General features: G+C 59.1%; 1 protein-coding gene across 2 annotated transcripts in view; it reads right to left on the bottom strand.

Annotated features, from left to right (window-relative positions):
* LPCAT1 (lysophosphatidylcholine acyltransferase 1) overlaps nt 1-10,188 on the bottom strand; it is a 42,084-nt gene extending 31,896 nt beyond the window's left edge. Inside the window, exon 1 of one of the 2 annotated variants that reach the window (XM_024981412.2) lies at nt 9,942-10,188. In XM_024981412.2, coding sequence (XP_024837180.1) covers nt 9,942-10,076 — 135 coding nt within the window. In that variant the 5' untranslated portion in view covers nt 10,077-10,188. 2 annotated transcript variants of the gene reach the window in all.
* Between the last annotated feature and the right edge of the window lie 12,922 nt (nt 10,189-23,110).

The following is a 23,110-nucleotide window of genomic DNA, read 5'->3' as shown; positions in this document are numbered from 1 at the left end:
ATGGGGGTGGCCGGGGGGCCCTGGGTGGGCAGGTGGAGCCTGGATGAATGGGGGTGGCTGGGGGGCCCTGGGCGGGCAGGTGGAGGTGGATGAATGGGGGTGGCCGGGGGGCCCTGGGCGGGCAAGTGGAGGTGGATGAATGGGGGTGGCCGGGGGGCCCTGGGTGGGCAGGTGGAGGGGGATGAATGGGGGTGGCCGGGGGGCCCTGGGCGGGCAGGTGGAGCCTGGATGAATGGGGGTGGCTGGGGGGGGCCCTGGGTGGGCAGGTGGAGGGGGATGAATGGGGGTGCTACCTGCACAGGCAGCACAGGGCCCGGGACACACTGAGCCCGCTGCCAGGGTGCTTGGCTCCAAGGCGCGGGGGACAGAAGCTGTCCTGACCCATGGTCTCCCCAGTCCAGGAGGAGGCCAGGACCCCAGGGCACGGGCGCCAGGAGACACCAGTCAGTCCCCCGCTCCCACACGGTGAGGGCACCACGTGCGCGACGCAGGCAAGCAGGCTTGGCCCCCACCCAGGCTGCAGGCCACAGGGGGAGCGGGGCTCAGAGGCAGGTTTTCCAGGCAGGCGGAGTGTGGACCACCCTCATGGTTAAGCACCCACAGTGCGTGGGCTCCGACGGGCAGGGAAACTGAGGCCAGCTAGGGAGGCTAGTCAGAGACAAGCCAGGGTCTGAGGAGCGGCAGGGGGAAGGAGGGGCCTCCCTGGGGAGCAGGGGCCACCGGCAGAGCCCAGGACAGGACCCACCCCCTCCAGCAAGCACTCGCACGTCCAGGACAGTGTGGGCCAGATGGGCACCACGCCCCTACACTGCCGTCCCAGCTGCCCTGGGCTCCAGCTGCATCAATGGGGTCACTGAAAACCCGCCCCAAACCAGCATCCTAGGCGCCCCCCAACTCCCCGCCAGCTCCTCACACACACACCTGGGCATCTATATTTAATACCCTTTTTTCCTACTCCTCCCAGCTCTGCCCCCAAATTCAGAATCGGCATGCCCCCACCCCAAGGTGCAGCCCAGGCCCCCTCCCCACCCTGCATGCAGAGCTGCAGTCACCCTCAGGCCCCAGGTCCCCTCCCCCATCTTGGTACCTCCTCAGGGGATGTCTTCCCCAAAGCGCCACAGGGGCTCCCAACCGCCACACCCATCAACTCCAGGGAAGGGCCGTGCCAGACCCCCGGAGTGTGAGGGGCCAGACCCCGGGCCCCTGCCCTTCTCCAAACACCAGAGGAGTCGCCTTCCACCCGCCACACGGATGGGCTGTGGTCTGGGCAGAGGTCACCCAGACCTGACCAGGGGTCAGGCAAGGGAGCTGTGGATTCCGGGGCTGACCATGCACTTCCCCGGGAGCCGGTCGTGGGCACCTCCAGGCTGTCCCGCGAGGAGCAGATTAGATACGAGACTCACGAATTCTGCAGAAAGATCTCTGAGGCACGCAGGACAAACACACGAGCCTTATCTGGAAGTCCACCTCTTTTTTTTGCTGTCACTTATAATAAAAAGGGCTTCCCTGGTGGCTCAGACGGTAAACAATCTGCCTGCATGCAGGAGAGCCGGGTTCAATCCCTGGGTCGAGAAGATTCCCTGGAGAAGAGAATGGCTACTCACTCCAGTCTTCTTGCCTGGAGAATTCCATGGACAGTGGAGGCTGGGGGGCTACAGTCCATGGGGTTGGAAAGAGTCAGACACAACTAAGAGACTAACACTTTCACCTTATATTAAAAAACAAGTCAAAAACGATGAAGCCAGCTGTCCTTGAGACTCCTGATTCAGAGTGGGCAGAAGACACTGGAAGTGCCAAGGCAAAACTGATGTCCTGGCAGCGGGGGGCTGCACCCCAGCCGTGCGGGGCAGGAGGTGGGCAAAGCCTCGGGGAAACACTCTTCTGCAGCAGTGAGAAAAGAGCGACACGTCTACCTCATCTGTTTTCTCCTGAGAGGGGGCACAGTGACAGTGATGGTCCCATGGGTCCCACCAGCTGGCACTGCCCAGCCCCAGGCCCCTGAATTCATAGCAGCAAAGGAGGAGCACCAGCCGGGGGCCCAGTAGTAAGGTGCAAACCCAGCCAACCGACCTGGAGACGCCTCCCCTCCGCTTGCCCCATCTGCAAAAACACCTTTATGAAAGGTAAAATGCCTTTCGGTCCAAACCGTACACCGTCTTCAAATAGCAAACAAGCACTCCTTCTCACAAGTAGCTCGAGTAGTTCAGACGCGAAAGCAGACTGAAACAGGGAGAGCCGGCCGTCGGAACCCCGGCTGCGGGCTGCACCTCGTCATACACGCCTGACCGCGAGGTAAGGCTCCTCTTTGCTGTCGGACAACACGCCGCGTGTGGCCAGAGGCCCAGGGTCAGTAGTGAGCGAGGGCCGCTGGGAGGGCCGGTGGGCTCCAGAGATCCCGGTCCCGCCCCCTGCCAAGGGGGCACCTTATGCTTGCTGGGATCTGGGCTTCCTCTGGGGTCTGGCATTGAGGGAAATCCTGTGCCCAAATTCACACCGGGTTCACTGTCTTTTTCTTACTAACGTGTGAGTGTCTTCTGACCTTGGATTTTCCTCCCTGTTGTGTGTCTACGGGGATAACCTGTGCCTCCACTTGGGAAAACTCTCCTTTCAGAGCCCATGCTGACTGCATACAGAAGCTGTTTCTTCTGAGTGCTCCCACTCAAATCTAAAATTAAATATAGCTTTTCTAAAAGAGCTATTTTTTTCTTTCAAACCATGAGGCAGGCTCAACTTCCCCACCATCCCAGTCTCTATTCAAGAGCTTTCAACTCAAATCTTAGCGCGGATCGCCGAGGCTGCAGGCTTCCACAGAACGGGTGTCTTTCAGTAATTCACCAAGTTTACAAACCTGTCCCACAGGAGAGAAAACCACAGAGCGACTTTCCCGGACGACCACACGCACCACTCCTGGCACATGGCAGCTGATGGTGGGGTCGTGGAGGGGCAGCCCTGGTCATCACACCTGGGGGAACAGACCCCTAAGTCTGAGACTCTGCACAGCCACCGGTCTGGGGCAGGGGGCGGGAGGGTCACACCTTCACATTTGCCAATCCTGCCCTTCTGGCCCACGGCCCCCACAACGACGGTTTCAGAGAGCCAGCGCGTACAGGTCCCAAGTTCCTGGACCCCGTAGGCAGCCGGGGGCAGCAGGGCCCATGGTCCACAGGGGAAGGGGTCAGGAAAGCAACAACAGGGCTTGTGGTCAGCGTGGTGGGACCACTGGGGCCCTCCGGGGGACTGCAGCAGAGACGGCAGCGCTGGACGCACGGAGGGGCCGGCAGACCCTCGGGACACAGGAGCCTGCGTGGGGGCGAACCCTCAGGCACCGCGAGCCAGCAGCCTGCCACGTGGACTCCACATCTCCAGGGCAGCTGGGAAAGGCCTCTAGAATTATAGTGGGTAGGATTTAAGCGAAGACGGAAGGAAGCATGTGAGGAGCAAGGGGAGAGCTCACCACGTGGGGCTGGGCCTGGAGGAGCGGGTGGGCCAGTGGGTGGGCAGGGCGGCCACCAGGCTGGCCTCCAGGCTCTGCCTGCAACCTCTCAGGCCTTCTTGCTCTCCCAACTCACTCAAGTTTTGTACAAAATCTCAGCTCCTTTGGGTTCTCAGGACCCATGTCCCGGGGTCCTGGTGACTGTGACCTCAGCCCCTGTCCCCTTTGGGCGTGACATTCACAGTGAAGCCAACCCCAGGCTGGAGCCCTCCTGCGGCTGCCTGGTCCCCTGAGCCCAGCATTGCCCGTGCCCAGGAAGATGGCGTCCTGAGCCCGACGGTCCCCCAGAGATGGGGCTCAGAGATGCAGCAGCCACTGAGCTGCTTCCATAGGCAGCTGGCTGGTGGGGCTGGGACATCCTGGATAGCAAGTCCACGGTCCTGAGCACCTCACCTGCAGAAATGGACGCAGGAGGCCACACTTCTTACAGACAGGTCAGAAGCTCGGGCTCTGGGTGTCCCGCCGCCTCAGGGATCGTCTCCCTGGGGGGACAGGAGCAGGGGACTGGGGGCAGCTGAGGCACCTCGGGGTCTGAGTGCCAGAGGCCATAGTTACCAACCTGCAAGGCCCTGGCAGTGTCCCGGGAGCCCTGCCCTCGGGGCTCTAAGGACACGCGTTCCACACGTTCACGGTCTGAAGCGGGTGCCCTGGCAGGTGGCCAGCAACAGCAGGAGCCATGGGAATGGGGGGTGGGGAGGGTGGTGCGGAGAGAGCCCAGCAGCAGGGCTGCCTGCAGAGGAGGGGCCTGACAAGCTCGGACCAGCCCCCACCCCCATCTCAGAGCCGCCCAGAGCCAGGCCATGCTAGGGGGGTGCGGGACATGCCTGCTCCACAGGGCCCTTTACTGCAGGGTTTGAGTAAAAGAATCTCGAAGTTCAAGACCTGCAGCATTTCCTGCGGGTTTCACCTGTTTAGCAAATACCTGCCCAGAGCAGGAGGGCAGGGGTGGGGGCCCGGGCTCCCAGCTGGGCACCTCCTACACCAACCCACCCTCAGGTACCGGGAGTCCCCTTCACCGAACCTCTCAGCTCAACCCCACCCCCACAGGCTGGAGAGGCCCTGAACCAAATTTCTGGGTTCAGGCCCACATCCTGTCCCCACCCCCAAATGCAAGGAGTTTCCCCCCAACCACATCCTGGCTCTGATCGCAGTGGCGGGACACCCCCTCCGGGTGAAGGTGACCCCCAGGCGGGGACTTCCCCAGTAGCAGACAGAACCCCCCCACCTAACGTCCCCACTCTGCCCTCTTGGCTGCAGGCAGTGCCGCGCCCACTGGGCACACTGCAGTCCTGGTCACGGGCGTGGGAGGAGAGAGGTGTTCGGGCAGTCTGTGCCCCGGCCAGGGGGTCAATCCTCTGTGGACAGTGGGGAAACTTGAGGGGGGGTTCCCGTGTCCCACAAAGCTGCTCCACGCTGGGTGATCGCAGGCCCCCCGACCAGCAGCATGAAGGGAGCTGGTGGGAGGGGGGACAGGCGTCCAGCTGGAGGGCCTGGTGGGCCCGGGGCAGGGTCAGGTGGAGAGTCACAGGTAGAGCAGTGACAGGGACTCCCCGCTGGGGAGAAATGCCCGCTGCTATGGAGAGGGCTCGCGCCGCTGCTACGGAGAGGGCTCGCGCCCGCTGCCAAGGAGAGGGCTCGCGCCACCTGCTATGGAGAGGGCTCGCGCCCGCTGCCACGGAGAGGGCTCGCGCCACCTGCCACGGAGAGGGCTCGCGCCACCTGCCACGGAGAGGGCTCGCGCCACCTGCCACGGAGAGGGCTCGCGCCCGCTGCCACGGAGAGGGCTCGCGCCACCTGCTACGGAGAGGGCTCGCGCCCGCTGCTACGGAGAGGGCTCGTGCCCGCTGCTACGGAGAGGGCTCGTGCCACCTGCTACGGAGAGGGCTCGCGCCACCTGCTCTGGACGGGGGACTGCCGTCCTCCGGGGCTGGCCAGGGCGGCAAACGGACCCCCAGAGCAGAGGCCCCCACCTAAGGCTGGCCACCTGTCAGCACCCTGTGGTCCTGGCACCAAGGCTGCTCTGCCAGTGTGGGCTCCGAGGGTGGCTGGGGTTGGGGTCCGCTGGGTGGCCCATCCTCCCACTCCAGACCTCGGGACCCCAAGTACAGCCCCCCATGGCGAAGCCCAGCTGTGTGTCCCCACCCCCGGGGACAGGAAGGTCCGGAAAAAAGTGTTTAAACAACACTGGAGTGGCAACTAACTTTTTAGAGAAAAGAAGTCACGTGTACCCCCGTGGCGGGTTCATGTTGACGTGTGGCAAGACCACGACAGTAAAGTCATTAGCCTCCAGTTAAAATACATAAACATATTAAAAAAAAGAAAAAAAGAGCCTCTATCTCTGAGACGAAACGGGGACTGTTAAGGCCCCAGACCACCGGACGTGCCCCCCCTCCCGCCCCCCGCCCAGGACCCCTGCAGAGCACCACAAAGGACACGGCGCCCAAGGAGGGAGACCCAGAGGCGGGAGGCCGAGATCGCAGTGAGGGGGCGCTCGGCCACGGTTACAGACACACAGACGCACAGACACACACACAGACACACACACACAGACACACAGATACACACAGACACACACACACACAGAGAGACACAGATACACACACACAGACACAGATACACACACACAGATACACATAGACACACACACATACACACAGACAGATACAGATACACAGACACACACATAGATACACACACACAGACACACACACATACACACAGACACAGATACACAGACACACAGACACACACACACAAAGACACACAGACACACACACACAGACACAGACACAGGCACAGGCACACATACACTGGCTCACAGGCTGGAAGGTGGTTAAAACTCAGAGTCGTGTGTGAATGAGCAAAACACTGCGAACGTGCATGAACGTTTGGGCGGCGAGGCGGGCTTCAGGGGAGCACAGCCACACCATGTCTCAACAAGGGGTTTCCAGACACACACTGCCTTTGGGCTCCTTTCAGAGTAACTCACACCGAGTCAGGGATTTATGGGACACAGAAAGCCCCGCCCTGAGGCCGCAGCGAACCCGCGAGGACTCCGCTCGGGCCTGGCCGCTGGGGAAAGGGGCCGTTGTCCCGTCCGTGTGCTGACGGCCCCGGGCGGGGGGCCCTGTCCTGTCCATGTGGTGACAGCCCCGGGGTGGGGGGCCCTTGTTCCATCCGTGTGCTGAGGGCCGTGAGGCGGGGGGCCCCATCCTGTCTGTGTGGTGACAGTCCTGGGGCGGGGGGCCCTTGTTCCGTCCATGTGGTGATGGGCCCCGAGGCGGGGGGCCCCATCCTGTCTGTGTGGTGACAGTCCCGGGGCGGGAGGCAGGGTCCAGCTGGGTGACGGGCTCGTGGGGGCCCTGCCGAGACCCCCGGGCACCGCCTCGGACGGGCCTGCCTGTGGGGACGGGCGGGCGGGGTCCGCTCTTGGGGACAAAATCCTGCTTTATCAATGAGGAGTGAGGCGGACTGTGCTTAGCTCCACGCTCAGAGATGAGAGCAGGGGTAAGAGAAAACCGTGTCCACGTGCGCGTCACCAGGACAGAAGAGCGTGGTTAGGGAAAAGCCCCGGGACTTCCCTGGTGGTCCAGAGGCCAAGACTCCACGCTCCCCACGCAGGGGCCCAGGTCCAGCCCTGGGTGGGAACACACGCTCCCCACGGAGGGGGCCCAGGTTCAGCCCTGGGTGGGGACATGATCCCACGGGCTGCAACCAAGACCCAGCATGGCCAAATAAATATCTATAAACAGAAAGAGCGGAGGGGGCCCGCCACCCTGAACCCCCTTCTCAGTCCCCATCATTAACCACAGCTCAGTTTCACTTGCGGACCCTTCCAGAAGATGACACTAGGGTCACAGGAGGCTCCCGGCGGGTCGGAGGAGAAAGCGGGTAGGTCAGACATCCACCCGGAGCCAGCCCACGTGGCCTGGAGTCCAGGGACAGCACGGGGCCTGGGCCTTGGCCCCTCGCCTGGATGCGGGGACACGGCCTGGCTGTTCACCTGCCCGGGTCCCAGGGCTGTGCTCCTGGCCGTCAGAAGGTGACAGGGTCCTCGGGCCGAGCCTGGTCCTGCCCTGGGACACTCGCGCTCTCGGAGGGCCCCCAGCATCTGCTCCCAGCTGTGGTATTGCCAGCCCCCGAGAACACGGGCTTCGGGCCAGGCCACCTCCCCATTCACCCATCCTCCCTGCCCCACCAGGCAGGGCTTGTGGGTCCCAGGAGGGGCTGGATGAAGGGCTGCCCAGGGTGGGTGCAAGGAGCACCCAGACGTGGGGGAGAGTGTGGGGCCTGGTCTGTGTGCCTGCGGGGCAGGGCACTGGGGCAACCACAGATGTGAATCAGACTTCTCCTCGTGAGCGGCCGGCAGCGTCCCTGCCCCCTCCCGGAGAGCCCCCCTAACTAAGGCTGCATCCCGACGAGCCCCCAGGTGCCTGCTGTTGCTCTGTCAGCAGACCAAGACCACCCGCTTCTGGGCGATCAGGCTGCACGCAGGCCCCCTGGACAGGCCTGTCCCTGGACCTACCCTCCTGGTGACCCCTGCGGCCCAGTTCCAGGGTGTTCGGGAAACCAGGCTGCTGTCCAGGAAGTAAACTCTCCGTGACATCGGTGCAGGGGCTCAGAAATGGGGAAGCACCAGAGCTGCGGGGTGTGCTCGGCCCGGGGCTTCCAGCGGGAAGTCCCCAAACCCAGGGGGGACAGGAGACCACTGCCCAACTGCGAAGCAGCACCATCTCCACGCGCAGGCCCGATGGCCCAGGAGTCGCAGCTCCTGGATCTCAACTTGCTGGTTTCTGTCCCAAGAGATGCTTAAGCTCCTCACTAAATCTGCCGTTAAATGACAGATGGGCCCAGGGGTCATTAATCCCCAGATAGGCGCCAGCCCCTCCCCCCCAGCAAAGGCCAACAGGTAAACACAGGCACCAGACTGGTCAATCCCAACTCAGGATGAAGGGAGGCGAATTTCCGAGTGGCCCTGGATCGTCTCGGACATCGAGGGGTCCGTTTATGTGCTGATTTCGAGAGGAAGGCTGCCCTTGCGTGGACAGGCCAGTCGGCTCTGCAAACTAAGCACATGAAGGGGAGAAGCTGTGCAAGACGCTGCTGGTGAAAAGCAAAACGTTCCTGCGGACTGGCACGGGGACAGTCCGCGACCGCACACCCCGCGTCAGGCCTGGCGCCACAGGCCTCTGGACAGAAACATGGACTTGGCCCCAACCCTGCCTGGCGACCAGGGACGCACAAAGGATCCCTGCCCTGCCCGGTGGTGAGAACACGGCCCGCCTGCTCTTCCCTGACCTCAGCCACGTGCCGGTGAGAAGGGCTAGGGCGGGCCTCCAGTGCCCAGGCCCGCTGAGTTGGCACTTAGAGAAAAAGGCAGGCGTCCGGGGAAATGACAACCGTAGACTGACTTCAAGAACTTTTCGCTTTAACATTACTTCAGATGAATTACTCTACACGTTAAAAACCCCGATCTCCCTACAAAAAGCTCTGTCACAGACGGAGGTGTGCTCCCCACGGGCTACACCACCCAGGAGAACCAGGAACTCTCTGCTCCTCCTGCAGGTAGTTCTGGAGTCACAGACAGGCCGGCCTGTGGGCAGTCCTACAGAGACTCACAAGCTCACAAGCAGAGTCGGCGCGGTCCACTCAGGGGTCCCACCAGGGCAGAGAAGCAGCCCGCCAGGTCAGGGACAGCGGAAGGCAGGACAGACGGAGAGGGGCGCCCCCGAGCGCCTCCCAGTCAGGGCTAGAGCATCCCACAGACAGAGCATGCCCGACAGCAGGCGCCTGGACTGTTCACCAGGCGGGACCTGCTTGTGTGTAACCGATTCAGGCCCTAGATAAGCACCAAGATCCCCCAGAACAAGTTGAACCGGGGCAGGCCGGAAACCCCCCAAAACCCCTATGCCGTTACCCCAGGACCCCAGAGCCCGCCCCCACCGCTGCTACACTGACTCTGGGGAGCAGCGAGGTCCCACACACGAAGCGCATCAAGTGACAAACTCACATCCAGAGGGAGCCGCTGCGGTTCGGCGCGGGGCCTGCACACGGCGGGAGTGGGCGCCCGGACCGCGGACCGCGCGGCGCCCATCCACCAGGGAGTGGCTCCGAGGCCGGGATGCAGGGGTTAGGGAAAAGGGATACGGGGGTGGGCGGGAGGGGGGGTTCCAGGGATCGGGGAAAGGGGGACGAGCCGGGTGCGAGGACCTGGGGAAAGGGGATGCGGAGCCAGGTTCTGGGCGCTGGCGGCGGGAACCGGGGATGGGGCGCGGACGGCGGGGGATGAGCGCTGCGGGTCGCAGGGAAGGGTGGCGGTCGCGGGCCCCAGGGAGCGCTCAGCTGGGCCGCGCCCAAGGTCCCCCTCCCGGCCCCCTCCGGCCGCGCATCCCCGAGCCTCGGCGCGGCCCCGGGCCCGGGGCGGCCTGGGCTCCCGGCGGACACCCACCTGGGCCTTCTGCAGGGCGCCCAAACGCAGCTCGTGCACGAAAGGGTTCCGCCCCGGGGGCGCCTGCCGCCGCGCGTCGCCGACCCCAGCGCTGGAGGAGGGGGCGGCGCGAAGATCGCGTCCCCGGAGCCTCATGGCCGCGCCGCCCGCCGCGAGGGGCGCGGGGCGCCGGGCCGGGTGCGGAGCGGGGCGCGGGGCGCGGGGCGCTGGGCGAGGATGCGCGGCGGCTGGAGCGGGCCGGGCGCGCGGCCGCGCAGGCGCGGGAGGGGCGGCTGCATGACGTGGGCGGGCGGGGCGGGGGGGCTCACGGCGGGCGGGCCGGGGAGGGGCGTGTGCTGGCCCCGCCCCGCGGGCGCCGAGAGGCCGCCCCCGCGCCCCGCCCGCCCCGCGCCGCGCGCTGCGCCCGGCGCCCCGCTCCGGGTCTGATCAGCGAACCGCTGGGGGCGGGTCCCGAGCGGCGCCGAGGCCCTGGCCGAGAGCCCGTCGCGGCGGCGGGACCACAGGGACGCTCCCCCTGGGTCCCCGCCACGTTGTCCCCTTCCGCTGCTCAGGGCGCCCAGCAGGGGCGCGGCCGGGAGAGGAGGCGCCGTGCAGCCACGTGGGGGCAGCCGGGGCGTCTGGCACTCGCTCCCGGGGCTGGGGGCGCCGAGCCTCCGGGCTGTCCGCTCAGACCCCGAGGAACACCGCTGGGCCGCGCCTGGCCACGCCGCGTGTGTAAGGGTCCACTGCATGCCCGCCGAAGACCCCGGTCCTCCTCAGATGCGCCCCGCCGCGCTGCTTGGTCCTGCCCTCCAGGCTCTGGGCGGGGGACCAGCGGCCGCAAGGGCAGGCCTCATCCCAGACGCCTGGGGTCCACCCCGATCACAGGGTCCAGGCGTTTGCTGACTGGGACCCAGTGGTTCGAGAAGGGGATAATGACTCTGGCTCTTGGCGTGGCCTTGTGGGCGAAGCGGGGGACACTGGGGTCTCTGGTTCGTGGTGGGCGCAGTGCTAACTAGGGCAAATGGAAGTGCACCCTGTTCAAAATCTATCCATTTCAAAGCCGCCTCGAACCCTTAGTGTCACGAACAGCTACATTTCTGTGGGTCTGTCCTTGCGGCCCAGACGGCAGGAGATGGAGAGGGCCAGGCCGTGGGTGTCCGCTGAGCAAGGATCAGCTGGCATGTGTACGCCTGAAACCACAGCCCTGCCTGGCTGGCCTTCTGCAAAGGCCTGGGCTCCGGGCCACTCTGGGCCTGGGCGGTGAGTCAGGGAGTGGTCGGCCGTCTGATGACCCAGCGGATGCCGTCACCAGGTGACCTGGTGAAGACTCGCTGTATTGAAGGCCCTTCTGTGTTTCCATGGAGAGACGTTGGGGGGAGAGGGTCCCCCCGAAGTCTCTGGCGTCCTACAGGAGTTGTTAGTACAGAAGGCAAAGTGCAGGCTGGGTGCAGGCTTCTCCGAAGCCTCACGCTTCGCCTGGGGGAGTGACCGCTCCGCAGAATCTCAGGAGTCACGTCTGTAAGAGGCCGGCAGAGCAGTGACCGACCACACCAACGCCCCCGGCGCCATGCCAGACCTTGTGTGCTGCGGGAAACTCTCTGAGGCCACCGGCCCTCTGCTGACCTCCTGAACATTAAGTTGCCTGTTGTTCTGACGGCGTGGAGGGCTGGTGGGACCATGCAATGGTCTGGGCAGGCGGAGGGGAAGGGAGCGGAGGCGCATCCCTGTTGACCACAGGCCGAAGCCTGCTTGGCCCCCAGTGACTGGGGAGGGTGGTGGGCCGTCCTCCGGAAGAGCTGGGCTGGGGAGTGAGGTGTGCGTCTGGGGTCATTCCCTTGGGAGGACCGGCCAGGATAGAGCTGGGATGGCCACTCCGTGGTTGTCGACACGGTGGAGACCCGCTTGCCGTGGGCAGTGGGGAAGCTTGGCTGGAGGAGCAGGAGGGAGGTGGAGGCCTGGGGAGGGGGCTAGGATCCAGGGGCTTAGGCTCCCTGGGGAGGGTCTGGGCGCAGGAGGCAGAAAGCCAGCCCCCTACAAGGGAGGTGGAAACCCTGAAGGGTCCCAGATCAGGGGACGGGGTCTGGGGGGAGCCTCTGGGGGCGAGGGTCCCCCGTGAGGGAGCTGGGAACTGGGTGGGGCAGGGGCGGGGGCCTGGAAGCTCACTGGTTCACACTGGTCATTGTTCCCAGGCTGGCTCCGATTTTCATGATGAGATGGAAGGTTGCAGAAGCTTGGTCAGGAGAAGCTGCTCTTGGTGGGCAGTTACAGCAGCTCCTTTCAGTGGACGAGGAAGAAAGGCTTCAGCTATCTTTGGGCCCTCACTTCTTGATTTTGGTGAAACCTCCTGGTGTGTCCTTGAACCATTGAAGCCCGTCGCCTGGGACCTCCAGGACCCTCGGACCCAGGGGCGCTGGCTGTGCTCCGGGGACGCAGCTCAGACCTGCCGCTGTCTGCTCGCGCCTGCTCGGGCTGGAGACGGAGGCGCTGCACCTCCAGCTCCCGGTCAGCGAGCGAGCGCGCGCGGGCCTCGCCTGCTCCTGGCTGGTGGGGGTGGTGGGGTTTGTGTATGGTTTGGAGTCTGGAGTTATTTAAGGAAGAGGGAGAGAGGCCCTTCATTTTGCTCCAGTGTTTGCTTTTAGTTCTGCCCTTCGGGGTTGTTTCTAACCCAGCTACAGATTTTCCTTCTCCGCGTGATACACTGACGCTCTCAACACCATTGATCAGTCTCTCCTACTGTTGTCCTGCTTTGGGTACAAGCAGAAGTGTTTATATAAAGCTATTTCTGGATGCTCTGTTTTACCGCATTGGTCTGTTTGCTCCTGTGCTGGTTCCACACTGTTCTAATCTCTATACCTGTGGGATATTGTGCCATGGTCACCAGGAGGAAGAATTCCAGTTGGTGTTTCAAGAACTGTCTTGGGACTTTCCTGACTATCCAGTGGTTACAAATCTGCCTTCCAATGCAGGGTACACAGGTTCGATCGCTGCTGGGGAAACTAAGATCCCACCTGCTGCAGAACAACTGAGCCTGCAGGTCATGACGAAAGAGCCCCAGTGACGCGGAGAAGATCCCACGTGCTATGACTGAGACCCAGGGAAGCCAAACTAAAAAAGAAGAGCTGTCTTAATGATTCATAGACCTTAGTTTTTCCATCTAAATATAGAATCGTTTTCATGACTGCAGCCACAAAATTAAAAGGCGCTTACTCCTTGGAAGAAAAGCTAGAACAAACCTGGACAGCATGTTAAAAAGCAGAGACATCACTTTGCTGATAAGGTCCCTATAGTCAAAGCTATGGTTTTTCCAGTGGTCATGTATGGATGTGAGAGTTGGACTATAAAGAAGGCTGAGCGCTGAAGAATTGATGTTTCTGAACTGTGGTGTTGGAGAAGACTCTTGAGAGTCCCTTGGACTGCAAGGAGATCCAACTAGTTAATCCTAAAGGAAGTCAGTCTGAATATTCATTGGAAGGACTGATGCTGAAGCTGAGACTCTAATACTTTGGCCACCTGATGGGAAGAGCTGACTCATTGGAAAACCCTTATGCTGGGAAAGATGGAGGGCAGGAGGAGAAGAGGGTGACAGACGGTTAGATGGCATCACTGACTCAATGGACTTGAGTTTGAGCAAGCTCCAGGAGATGGTGAAGGGCGGGGACGCCTGGCGTGCTGCAGTCCATGGGGTCGCCAAGAGTGGGACAGGACTTAGCTACTGAACAGCATAGAATCCGTTTATGCAGTCACCCAAGACTCCCACTGACGGTTTTGTTTTGAAGTGCGTGAAGTGTTTATGTTACTTCAGTAAGAATGTGTTGTAAGGGGACCCGGACTTAGTTTTGTATTTGGTAAGATACACAGATACAGGAAGATGGGCTTGGAAGAAGAAGCGGGTCCCATGGGTCCCCGGAGACAGGAGTGGTGACAAGCCTCGGGACCTCTGGGAAGTGCCAGCTGCTCAGGAGGCCGAGGGCAAGGAGAAAGTGAGGGCCAGCCCCTCCCCTGTGGTGCCCGCAGGTGGGCACGGGCCAGGTGGGGTGAACAGGCCCAGAGTTGGCTAGTGTGGGTCACCTCCCTGGCTCCTGGCACTCGTATCAGGGGACTGTTGCTGGCTGTGACAGCGGCTGGGAGTCTAAGCCCCGTGGTGGAGGGCTGGGTGTGGACTCTGGCTTGGCCCGTCTGCATGGGAAGGATGAGCCCCACGAAAGCAGGCCTAAGGGTGGTCCCTCGGGGTCAGCCAGGCCCCGAGACATCAAAGTGTGCTTAGTCGCTCAGTCGTGTCCAACTCTTTTGAAACCCTATGGACTGTAGCCTGCCAGGCTTCTCTGCCCAGGGGATTTTCCAGGCAAGAATACTGGAGTAGGTTGCCATTTCCTTCTCCACAAGACGTCAAAGTATTTGTGTTAAAACGTGATTAATGCAGAAAATAAGACACTTTGCGATTTTAAGCATTATCTTTCACCAATATGATTATGCTTCCATTTACATTGGTCTTCTTTTAATTCTTTGGTAGCATTTAAATTTTTTCTACATAAAGATTCCACATTTTCTTAGACTGATTCCTGGATATGTTGTAATTTTGCAGTTGTAAAATAAAGGAATCTTGTTTCTTATTCCTTTTTCTAATTGTTCCTGACTCACATGAAGGAACAGCACTGACTGTTGATCTTGAAGACTGAGTGAGGTCAGTCAGGGGAGGAGGGGCCCTGTGGGGGTTGCTGCAGCCCCCCACTCCCCCGCCGTCGCAGCTGAGTGAGGGACCCCAGCCTGTGCAGGGCACAAACCTCCCAGGAAAACCGCAGCCTTCCGAGAAGCAGTGAGTCCCTGAGTGCTGGTGTGGTTGCCAAGCATCAACAACGTTCCTCAAGAAGGACGGTTTGCATCTTGATGAAGCCTGGTTTACCTGGGTCTTTGGTGGATCATGCTTTGCTATCCTGTGAGGCCCCGTGGAGAGGATGGAGGCAGACGCTTACGTTCCTTTCTCTCGGGCGGCCCAGCACCGTTTCTTGATGAGACCGTGTCTGTCCCTTTGACGCACCTTGTGAGCTTTGTGGCGTGAATCTGGGGTTCATTTTCGGACCCCATGTCCCATTCACCTGTACGCCAACAGCCTTTGCTGTTACCACATTGCCTTGATTGCTGGAGCTTTGTGGTGAGTCTTGAAATTAGATCACGTGGGTCCTGCAACCTCGTTGCTCCTTGCCAGCGTTGTTTTCGTTCTTCCAGAGCCTTTCACTTCTGTTATAAATGTTAGAATCCATTTGTTAATGTCTCAAAACATCTGCTGGGGGTTTTGAGGAGATTTTTGTTGAATGTACCGATTAATCTGGAAAATCCACATCTGAGTAATACTGTTGTCTGTCCTTGAATGTGGCATATATGTCATTGATTTAGGTTTTCTTTAATTTTTCTCAGCAGTGCTTTATGACTTTTGCTTATCACTTACAGGTCTTGCCTGTTTCTCTAATTCTGCCCCTAAGTATTTTATGTTTTGGTGCCCTTGTAAATGGGATTTTCTTTTCTTTTCTTGACTGCCCTTTGCAGCTTGTGAAATCTTAGTTCTCAGACCAAGGATGAACCTGGCCCCAGCAGTGATGGTGCCGAGTCTTAACCACTGGGCCACCAGGGAAGTCCTGACTGGCGCTGCTTTTTAATTCCAGTCTCTGCCAGTTTTCTGCTCATACAGAGAAACACAGCTGGACCTTGCGTGTTTACTGTGTGCTGCAGCCCTGGTGGCCTCACTGACCGCTTCTGACGGCGTGTTCGCAGGGCTTCCCCTGTTCCCCGTCACGCTCCCTGGGGGTCGCGGTAGTTTTACATTCCCCTCCGAACACGGTGCCTTCTGTTCTTATTTTCTGTCACCTCACTGACTGTGGCGTCAGGTCTCGATGCTGAGCAGAGGTGGGGCCTTGTTGACAGTCCTGGGAAACGCATCCCATCTCGACTTCAGCCTCGGGTCTTCACGGCCACCTTCAGTGAAGTTCAGGACGTTCCTTTCTAGTCCCAGCTGGAGCTGGCTGGGGATTTTTGTCATTTTGTCAAAGATCTATCATCTAGCTTTTCTTCTCAGTCCTCTTAATATGCTGAATTGCTTCTGCTGCTGCTGCTAAGTCACTTCAGTCGTGTCCGACTCTGTGCAACCCCATAGACGGCAGCCCACCAGGCTCCCCCGTCCCTGGGATTCTCCAGGCAAGAACACTGGAGTGGGTTGCCATTTCCTTCTCCAACGCATGAAAGTGAAAAGTGGAAGTGAAGTCACTCAGTCGTGTCTGACCCTCAGCGACCCCATGGACTGCAGCCTTCCAGGCTCCTCCGTCCATGGGATTTTCCAGGCAGGAGTACTGGAGTGGGGTGCCATTGCCTTCTCCGAATATGCTGAACTAAAGGAGATGATATTCCAACCTTAAACCAACCTCGTTTTTCTGGACAAGCCTCTGCTTGATCATATTTATTCTTATTTTGAGTTCTGTCCTTCGTGGTTATTTTTTTTAATCCATCATTTTTAAGTGAGTCATGCATTTTAATGTCACACCTAAAAGCATCTGTGCTTGACAGATCTTACTTCCCCGCCCAGGGATCAAACCCAAGTCTCCTGCATTGCAAGACACGTTCTTAACCACTGGGCCCCCGGGGACGTCCCTATGAGCTCGTTTGTTATGTGATGACAGATGTTTCATTTTTTGCACGTAGCATCCATGATTCCATACGATTTATTGTAAAGGCCGTCCTTTCTCCGCAGACCTGCCTCTGTATCTTTGTCAGTATCCACTGCACACGTGCGCGTCTATTCCAGGACTGTCCTGCCCATCGTGACTGAGCGACTGAACAGCAATGGCAGCTGATGCACAATATTGTGTTAGTTTCTGTTTTTTTCCCAATTATTGAAGAATCGGCGCCTTTGAACTGTGGTGCTGGAGAAGACTCTTGGGAGTCCCTTGCACTGCAAGGAGATCAAACCAGTCAGTACTAAAGGAATTCAACACTGAATATTCATTGGAAGGACTGATGCTGAAGCTGAAGCTCTAATACTTTGGCCACCTGATGTGAAGAGCTGACTCACTGGAAAAGACCCTGATGCTGGGAAAGACTGAAGGCAAAAGGAGAAGAGGGCAGCAGAGGATGAGATGGTTGGACAGCGTCACTGACTCAATGGACATGAATCTGAGCAAGCTCCAGGGAAGCCTGGCGTGCTACCGTCCATGGAGACGCAAAGAGCAGGACACAACTTAGCGAGTAAACAGCAACAAAGCAAGATGATGAGCGTGGGTCCCTGTGCTGCCCAGGAAACACTCGTTGAAAGACGTCCGCTTTGATCGTTCATCGCTGGTATATGGGAGCGTGATCCGTTTCTCAGGCGGGTTCCGTGTCCTGAGCTGACTGGATCCACCTGAAAGGCCACTGTCTTTTTCACAGGTTCTGTGCTTTCCTAACAGAAGACCGTGTTCTCTGCGAATGAAGACAGTCTCACGCCTTCCTCTCGTCTTCCTCTCCTACCGCTGGGCCCACGCGTGTGGCTCTGGGTAGACATGGTGGCGGTGGAGGCGCTGTCGTTCCTCGCGTGGGCCGACGCACAGTCGTTGTCACGTTGTTCGCTTCTGTTTGCAGACATTTTAAAGGTTTGTATCCATATTCACAAATGGTGTTGCTGCCTTTCCTGTGACATTCATGTCTGGGTTTGGGATCAGAGCGATGCCAGCCTTTTGACAGGGTTTTCCGTTCTCTGGAAATTCTGGAAGCGTTTATATGGAGCTGGCATCATCTCTTCTTTAAAAGTTTGGTGGAATTTCCCATGAAGCCCTCCGAGTGTCCAGTTTTCTTTCTGTGAGTGTTTTTTTTAACTTGGATTCAGTTTATTTTACAGCTGCAGGGTACTGTCTGTGGGTCTCCAATCTCCCTCTTTCTCTTAGAAGGACACCAGTCATTGATGTATGGCTCTCTCTAAACCCAGGGGGGTCTCATCTTGATGTCTTAATTACATTGGGAAAGACACTGTTTCTAAACAAGGTCACACTTGTCCCATGGTACCGGGTGTAGGACCTGGATACGTCTTTCTGCGGGGGTAGGGGGTGGGAGGAGGGACAGTCCACCCCACTGCAGCCAGCTAATCTCGGGTGATTTTTGGCAAAATGCATGAATAGATGTTAAGGATGGACTACAGCCTGTGTTGGCTCCACGTGACCCCTCGGGCCATCCCCTCCATCACCAGTCGAGGTCAGGGCTTGGGACTCCGTGCCATGTGAGTTGGGCATTGTCACCTCAGTGGAAGCAGCTCAGCGAAGATGCCCACGTCCCAAAGCGAGCTTTCGGCACCAGCACCCTTGCGGGCGGCTCAGGGAGTCACAGGACGCGCCAGCCCTGGACGAGCTCTGCCGTGGGCCTGGGGGCCCCTCCTGCTCTGGGGCCTGGGGTCACCGCGGCTTCACCCCACCCCCAAACACCCTCTCCTTCTTTGCTTCACTCGGTGATCCCTTTGGAAGAGTTTTCCATACGCATCCGACCGTGAAATGCCCGGGCGCCCAGCTCACTGCGGTGTTTCTACTTTCTCCAACCCACACATCTCGCTGGCCGAGCTGCCCCGGGTACCCACCGGCCATCCTGTCCTGGCTGTGTTCTGAGTGAGGAGGTGTCTGGGCGGCAAAACCCCTGAGAGCCATGGGGACGCCTCCTCAGGGCCCCTCCCCAGGGCAGGGGGCGAAGGGGACGGTGTGGGCGGGTGTGCTTCTGAGGCTCTGAAGGAGCCCCTTTTGTGCTTCCTTATTCAACTCGACACTGATGCAACCTGAAGGAAGAAAAGAAAAGAAAATATTACCTACTTGGGGATTGCCACCTGTCCACACATGATGCTCATAAACGTCAGCCAGCCGAGAAGTCTTGCACGTATCTGCAAGCGTCTAGTGCTCGGTGAAGAGAGGCGTTTTCTCTGTACTCAACTCAGTCTCAAGAGCACAGTCCAGTGTGGAAACGCAAGGAAAGCACCGCTTCTGTGCTCTAAGGAACTGATGCTTCTGTGCTCTAAGGAACCGATGTGAACTGATGTCTCCTTAAACCGACACGGCTCCCTCGGTGTTTCCTAGGTTCTGGGTGGATGGCCTTTGGGCCCTTCCTACCCCGCAGACCTGGCAGAGATGAGGATGGGCCCGGGAAGCCTCTGTCTCGGGCAGAGCCGGGCTGCCCGGGAGGGGCCGGCCTGACCAGCATCTCGGTCCCACTGTATTGGTCTGCTGCCCGCAGCACAGCTGCTCCCTGATACCTGGGCGGTCCTGGGAGCTCTGGAGGCGGCAGGATGGTGGAGGCGCCTTCTCTGGACTGTGGGCCCCACAGGCTGGAGCCGCTGTACCCGGGAGCACCTGAACCCCCTGCCCGCCACAGGCTGCCCGCCCTCCCAGAGACGCTCCTGCCGTCCACCCGGCCCGCCCCGGTCCCTCAGCGCCTGGACACTCAAGGGCATCTCTCTGCTGACCCCCTCCTTCTCAGCCTTCCTGCTCAGGTCCCCAGACGCCCCTGGAGTCTCTGCCCACCCTCCCTGGGCTGGTGGCCCCCCGCCTCATCCACCCCCGACAGCACCTTCCCCAGTCTCCCTTGTCTCTCCTGGCCTCTCTTTCCCGCCTGCCCCTCCTCCACGTCCCTCTCACCTGGACCAGGTTAGAGCCATTTCATAGACAGGAAAATCGCAGCACAGGAGACAGCGGCTGAGATCCGATCCGGGACCAGTGAAGACTGAAGCTGTTTCCTCCTGTGGACGAGTCAGGGTGGTCCGTGTCCTGGGTCACCTGTCTCTGCAGGTGGCCTTCCAGAGAGAGGTCCTATCTCTACAACACGTGGATTCCAGACAAGATTGTTTTCCTCAAAGATAAAGACCCTGGACCTCAAGTCAGTATCTAGATACTTGACGGGATGCTACACCTCATGTGTAGTTTCCAGCTGTCATTTAATGTTCAGCCCACGTGGGGTAACCCTGAGGCTGTGGCTGGGGATCTGAAACCCCTTTCACGAAGACGCAGGCCCTGGGAATTTGGTCATCACCACACCCTCTTCCTTAGCAGCATCACCTGTTCCAGTTTTTGGCACGGAGCAAGTGTTCCCCGGTTTGGAACGTGAGCCGAGATGACACGCTCTTCTGTGGGCCTCGGCGCAAACTAGATTTTGAAACTCAGAGGCACAGCTTCTTCACACATTGCAATTGCAGAACAAATGTTTGCATGTAATTTTGCTTCCGAAAATGTCAAAAAAAGCAAAATATGAAAACATATTCTCAAAGGAGTGATCTTTTATGAAAAATTGCTTACGGTAATTCTTTCCAGTTGGCACTGAGAAATACTGTGTCGAAATATTTTTACAGTCGAAGTTGCGAAGAGAGACCTCACGTTTCAGAAGAAGGGTATGCTCCAGAAGGAGGCGATTCACTGTGAGGAGGGGGCAGAGGCCAGGCCACATCTATCCTCAGCTCCTTAGCAATAGAACACACACATTTCAGAGGGAAGCTTGGCCAGCCGGATAGACTGCATTCCCCAGCCCACCTGCCAGTTAGCTGTGATCAGTATAAGCTCTGGCAGCAGATGGGATGTAGGCACAAGATGTGTGGAACTTGAAGGGTGAATGTAATGAGAGAGTGTCTTCTTGCTGGCTGGAAGGTGAATGCAATGGCTGGAGCCACAGCCTCCATACTGGGACATGAGACAATTTTGGGAGTGGAAGGCATGCTAGCAGACCAATCCAAAAGAAGAAACCTGAGTCCTGGACCACATGAAGGATACTCCCAACCTTCTGTGGCTACTGCTGGCAGTTATGGTTGTGAGAAGAAGTAAGCTTCTCTATCTTTAAGTTATTGTTTGGGATTTTTCTGTTACTTGCACATAAACTTAATCCTAATGAATATAGAGGCCACTAGGGGTGCTTGGACTAAAAAACCCCAGGCCAAACACACACACACACACACACAGACAAAGCCTGAGCAAAACCTACAAGATGTGTTTTTGATCTTTTTGTATGGACATAGATCTAGGTACTGATCTTTGTGCATTGATGTAGAAGCCCCTTAAGCCCCTCTGAATATGCCTTCTCCTGCTTCCTCTCCAATCCCTTTGTTGTTTCTCTTCCCAGCTCCTATAAGACCTTTTGGCCTGGTTCCCGTCACCCCTTCCCATACCACTTCATTCCCCAAAGACCACCCTTCTCTCCTTCAGGAGGGCCTCCTGCCCTGGCTGGTCTGACATCTCCTGAACCTTTTTATCACTTCAAAGATCTAGAACGCTGTCAGTCTTCAGGAGACATATCTCAAAGATGCCACCTTCGCTCTCAGCTCCTGAGATATTTTGGTTATATAATATTATTATCTGAAAAAGGGAGGAACAGTTTCACTCGAAGACCCGAAAAGTTTCTTCTGGAAGGTGCAGTGACATGTATCTCCATATCTTGACCTAACTAGCATATAGTAGGTCCCAAGCTCTGGCTGGAAGGGGGAGCCTGGGGTGTGAATGTGGGTCTGCCCCCAGCCAGGGGGAACACCTGCATCGTCACAGGTGGCCAGCAGGTGCGTGTGGGAAAGAGGAGCCGGAAAGGTCCAGAAACTTGAGGAAGGGAGAAGCAACTCCTGCTGGCGGGTCAGGGAGTTCTCCGAGGAGGAGTGGACCCTTGAGGAAGTCTGGAAAGAGGCCCAGGAGGAGGGCAGTGAATGGGGAGGTGAGGACGCCGTCCACTCAGGCCCGGGGGTGGAGGTGGGGTCCATGCAAGCCGGCCCCCGGCCTCCCTGTACTCCTCTCACAGGCGCGTGAGTGCGGGGCGTCGGGTCCTCAGCAAGGCCTCTTGCACGGGGAGGTGGGGGAGGGGTGGAGCCATATTCCCTGCTCAGCCTGGAGGAGTGGGCGCAGCAGCTGTGCACCCGGCAAGTGCTGCTCACAACTTGAGCCTGTGCACACCTGTACCTGCACACTCCGCCCTCCTCACTCCCTTCTCCAGGGCCTGATGCCCATGGTGGCCCTGGGGTTCACTTTGTGTAAGAGGCTCTTGCTTCAGCAAACAGGGTGTCCTGCTGAGTGGAAGCGCTTGGTCTCAGAGCATCTCCCGAGCTGGCTCCTTGACGTCGGGCTTTCGGTCACAACAGGATCTGGGTTCCCATTATCAGCACTTAGATTGCTAAGCTGGGAACTTGACCTGGAGCAGAGGGCTTCTACGAGCCTCTTGATCGTCAAGACTCATTAAGGGGGTGTGGCTCCTGAGACAAGAGGTGGAAAGTGACTCCCGTGTTTGCGGAAGGACTTCTGAGCCAGGACTTGGAGCACGTGCCCGGGCGAGCAGCCGGCGTGCCGAGAAGTGCGTTGAGTCAGCGTTGAAGCCACACGTACTCCGTGTCATCTTGTGACTTGAGAGTGGCCTCCATCTGGAGTACGTGCTGAACACCCGGTCCTTCTGCTGTCGCCGTCCTCGGGCTGCACAGAAAGCTTCCTCACCAGCCGGCTGCGTCCGTCTGCTCGGCCAGGGTGGACCTCCCGGCGCGGGCAGGGCTGTCTTCTGGCATCCGTCTCAGCAAGTCACCCCTCCCCACCCCCTGCCAGGTTCAGAATTAAAGGATTATCCCGGAAATACTCTTGTAACCGGTGGTGACTCCACCGTGGGAACAAGTTGACACCAGTCCCGTCTTTTTCAGTCACAGGAGTTAACGTTCTCTGCTGTGAAGAGACAGCAGTGTCCATGAAGAATCCCTGCAGGATCCCAGCAGGGCCGTGGCGACGAGCCCAGCCTCTGAAGCTCGGGAGCCCCGTGCAGTGCCCGTCTGCTCCCCCAGGCGTTTCTGCAGTCACCACCGAGCCTCACGGGCATGAAGCGTGAAAACGGGGTTCCCATGCTGGGAAATGCAATGGGTCTCCCCACGCCCGCAGAGGGGGCCCAGTGAGTTTGAACTCCAAGGATGTAGAGCAGGGGCTTGCTGGGCCTGTTGTCTAAGCAATTACGTCTTCAGAGTCAGGGCTTGGAGAGTGGCCACCAGTCCCGGGCCTGAGGGCTTCCTGAAGGGAGCCTGTCGTCAGCTGACGGGCCTGTGACGGGATCCTCGGGGCTGCAGGGGACATTAGACAGAGCCCTGTGGTGTCTCCAAAGTCCAAATGTAGAGGCCCTGTGAGAGGGGCCGCCCTGTGTGTCCACCCTGTGACACCCTAGCCAGTCCCTCTTCTTTGCTTGTCAGCCCCGCCGTGCTG

This window comes from Bos taurus, chromosome 20 (assembly GCF_002263795.3).
Source record: "Bos taurus isolate L1 Dominette 01449 registration number 42190680 breed Hereford chromosome 20, ARS-UCD2.0, whole genome shotgun sequence".
NCBI lineage: Eukaryota > Metazoa > Chordata > Mammalia > Artiodactyla > Bovidae > Bos > Bos taurus.
The sequence above is the reverse complement of the archived record's forward strand: the minus strand, read 5'-3'. Positions and strand labels throughout refer to the sequence as shown.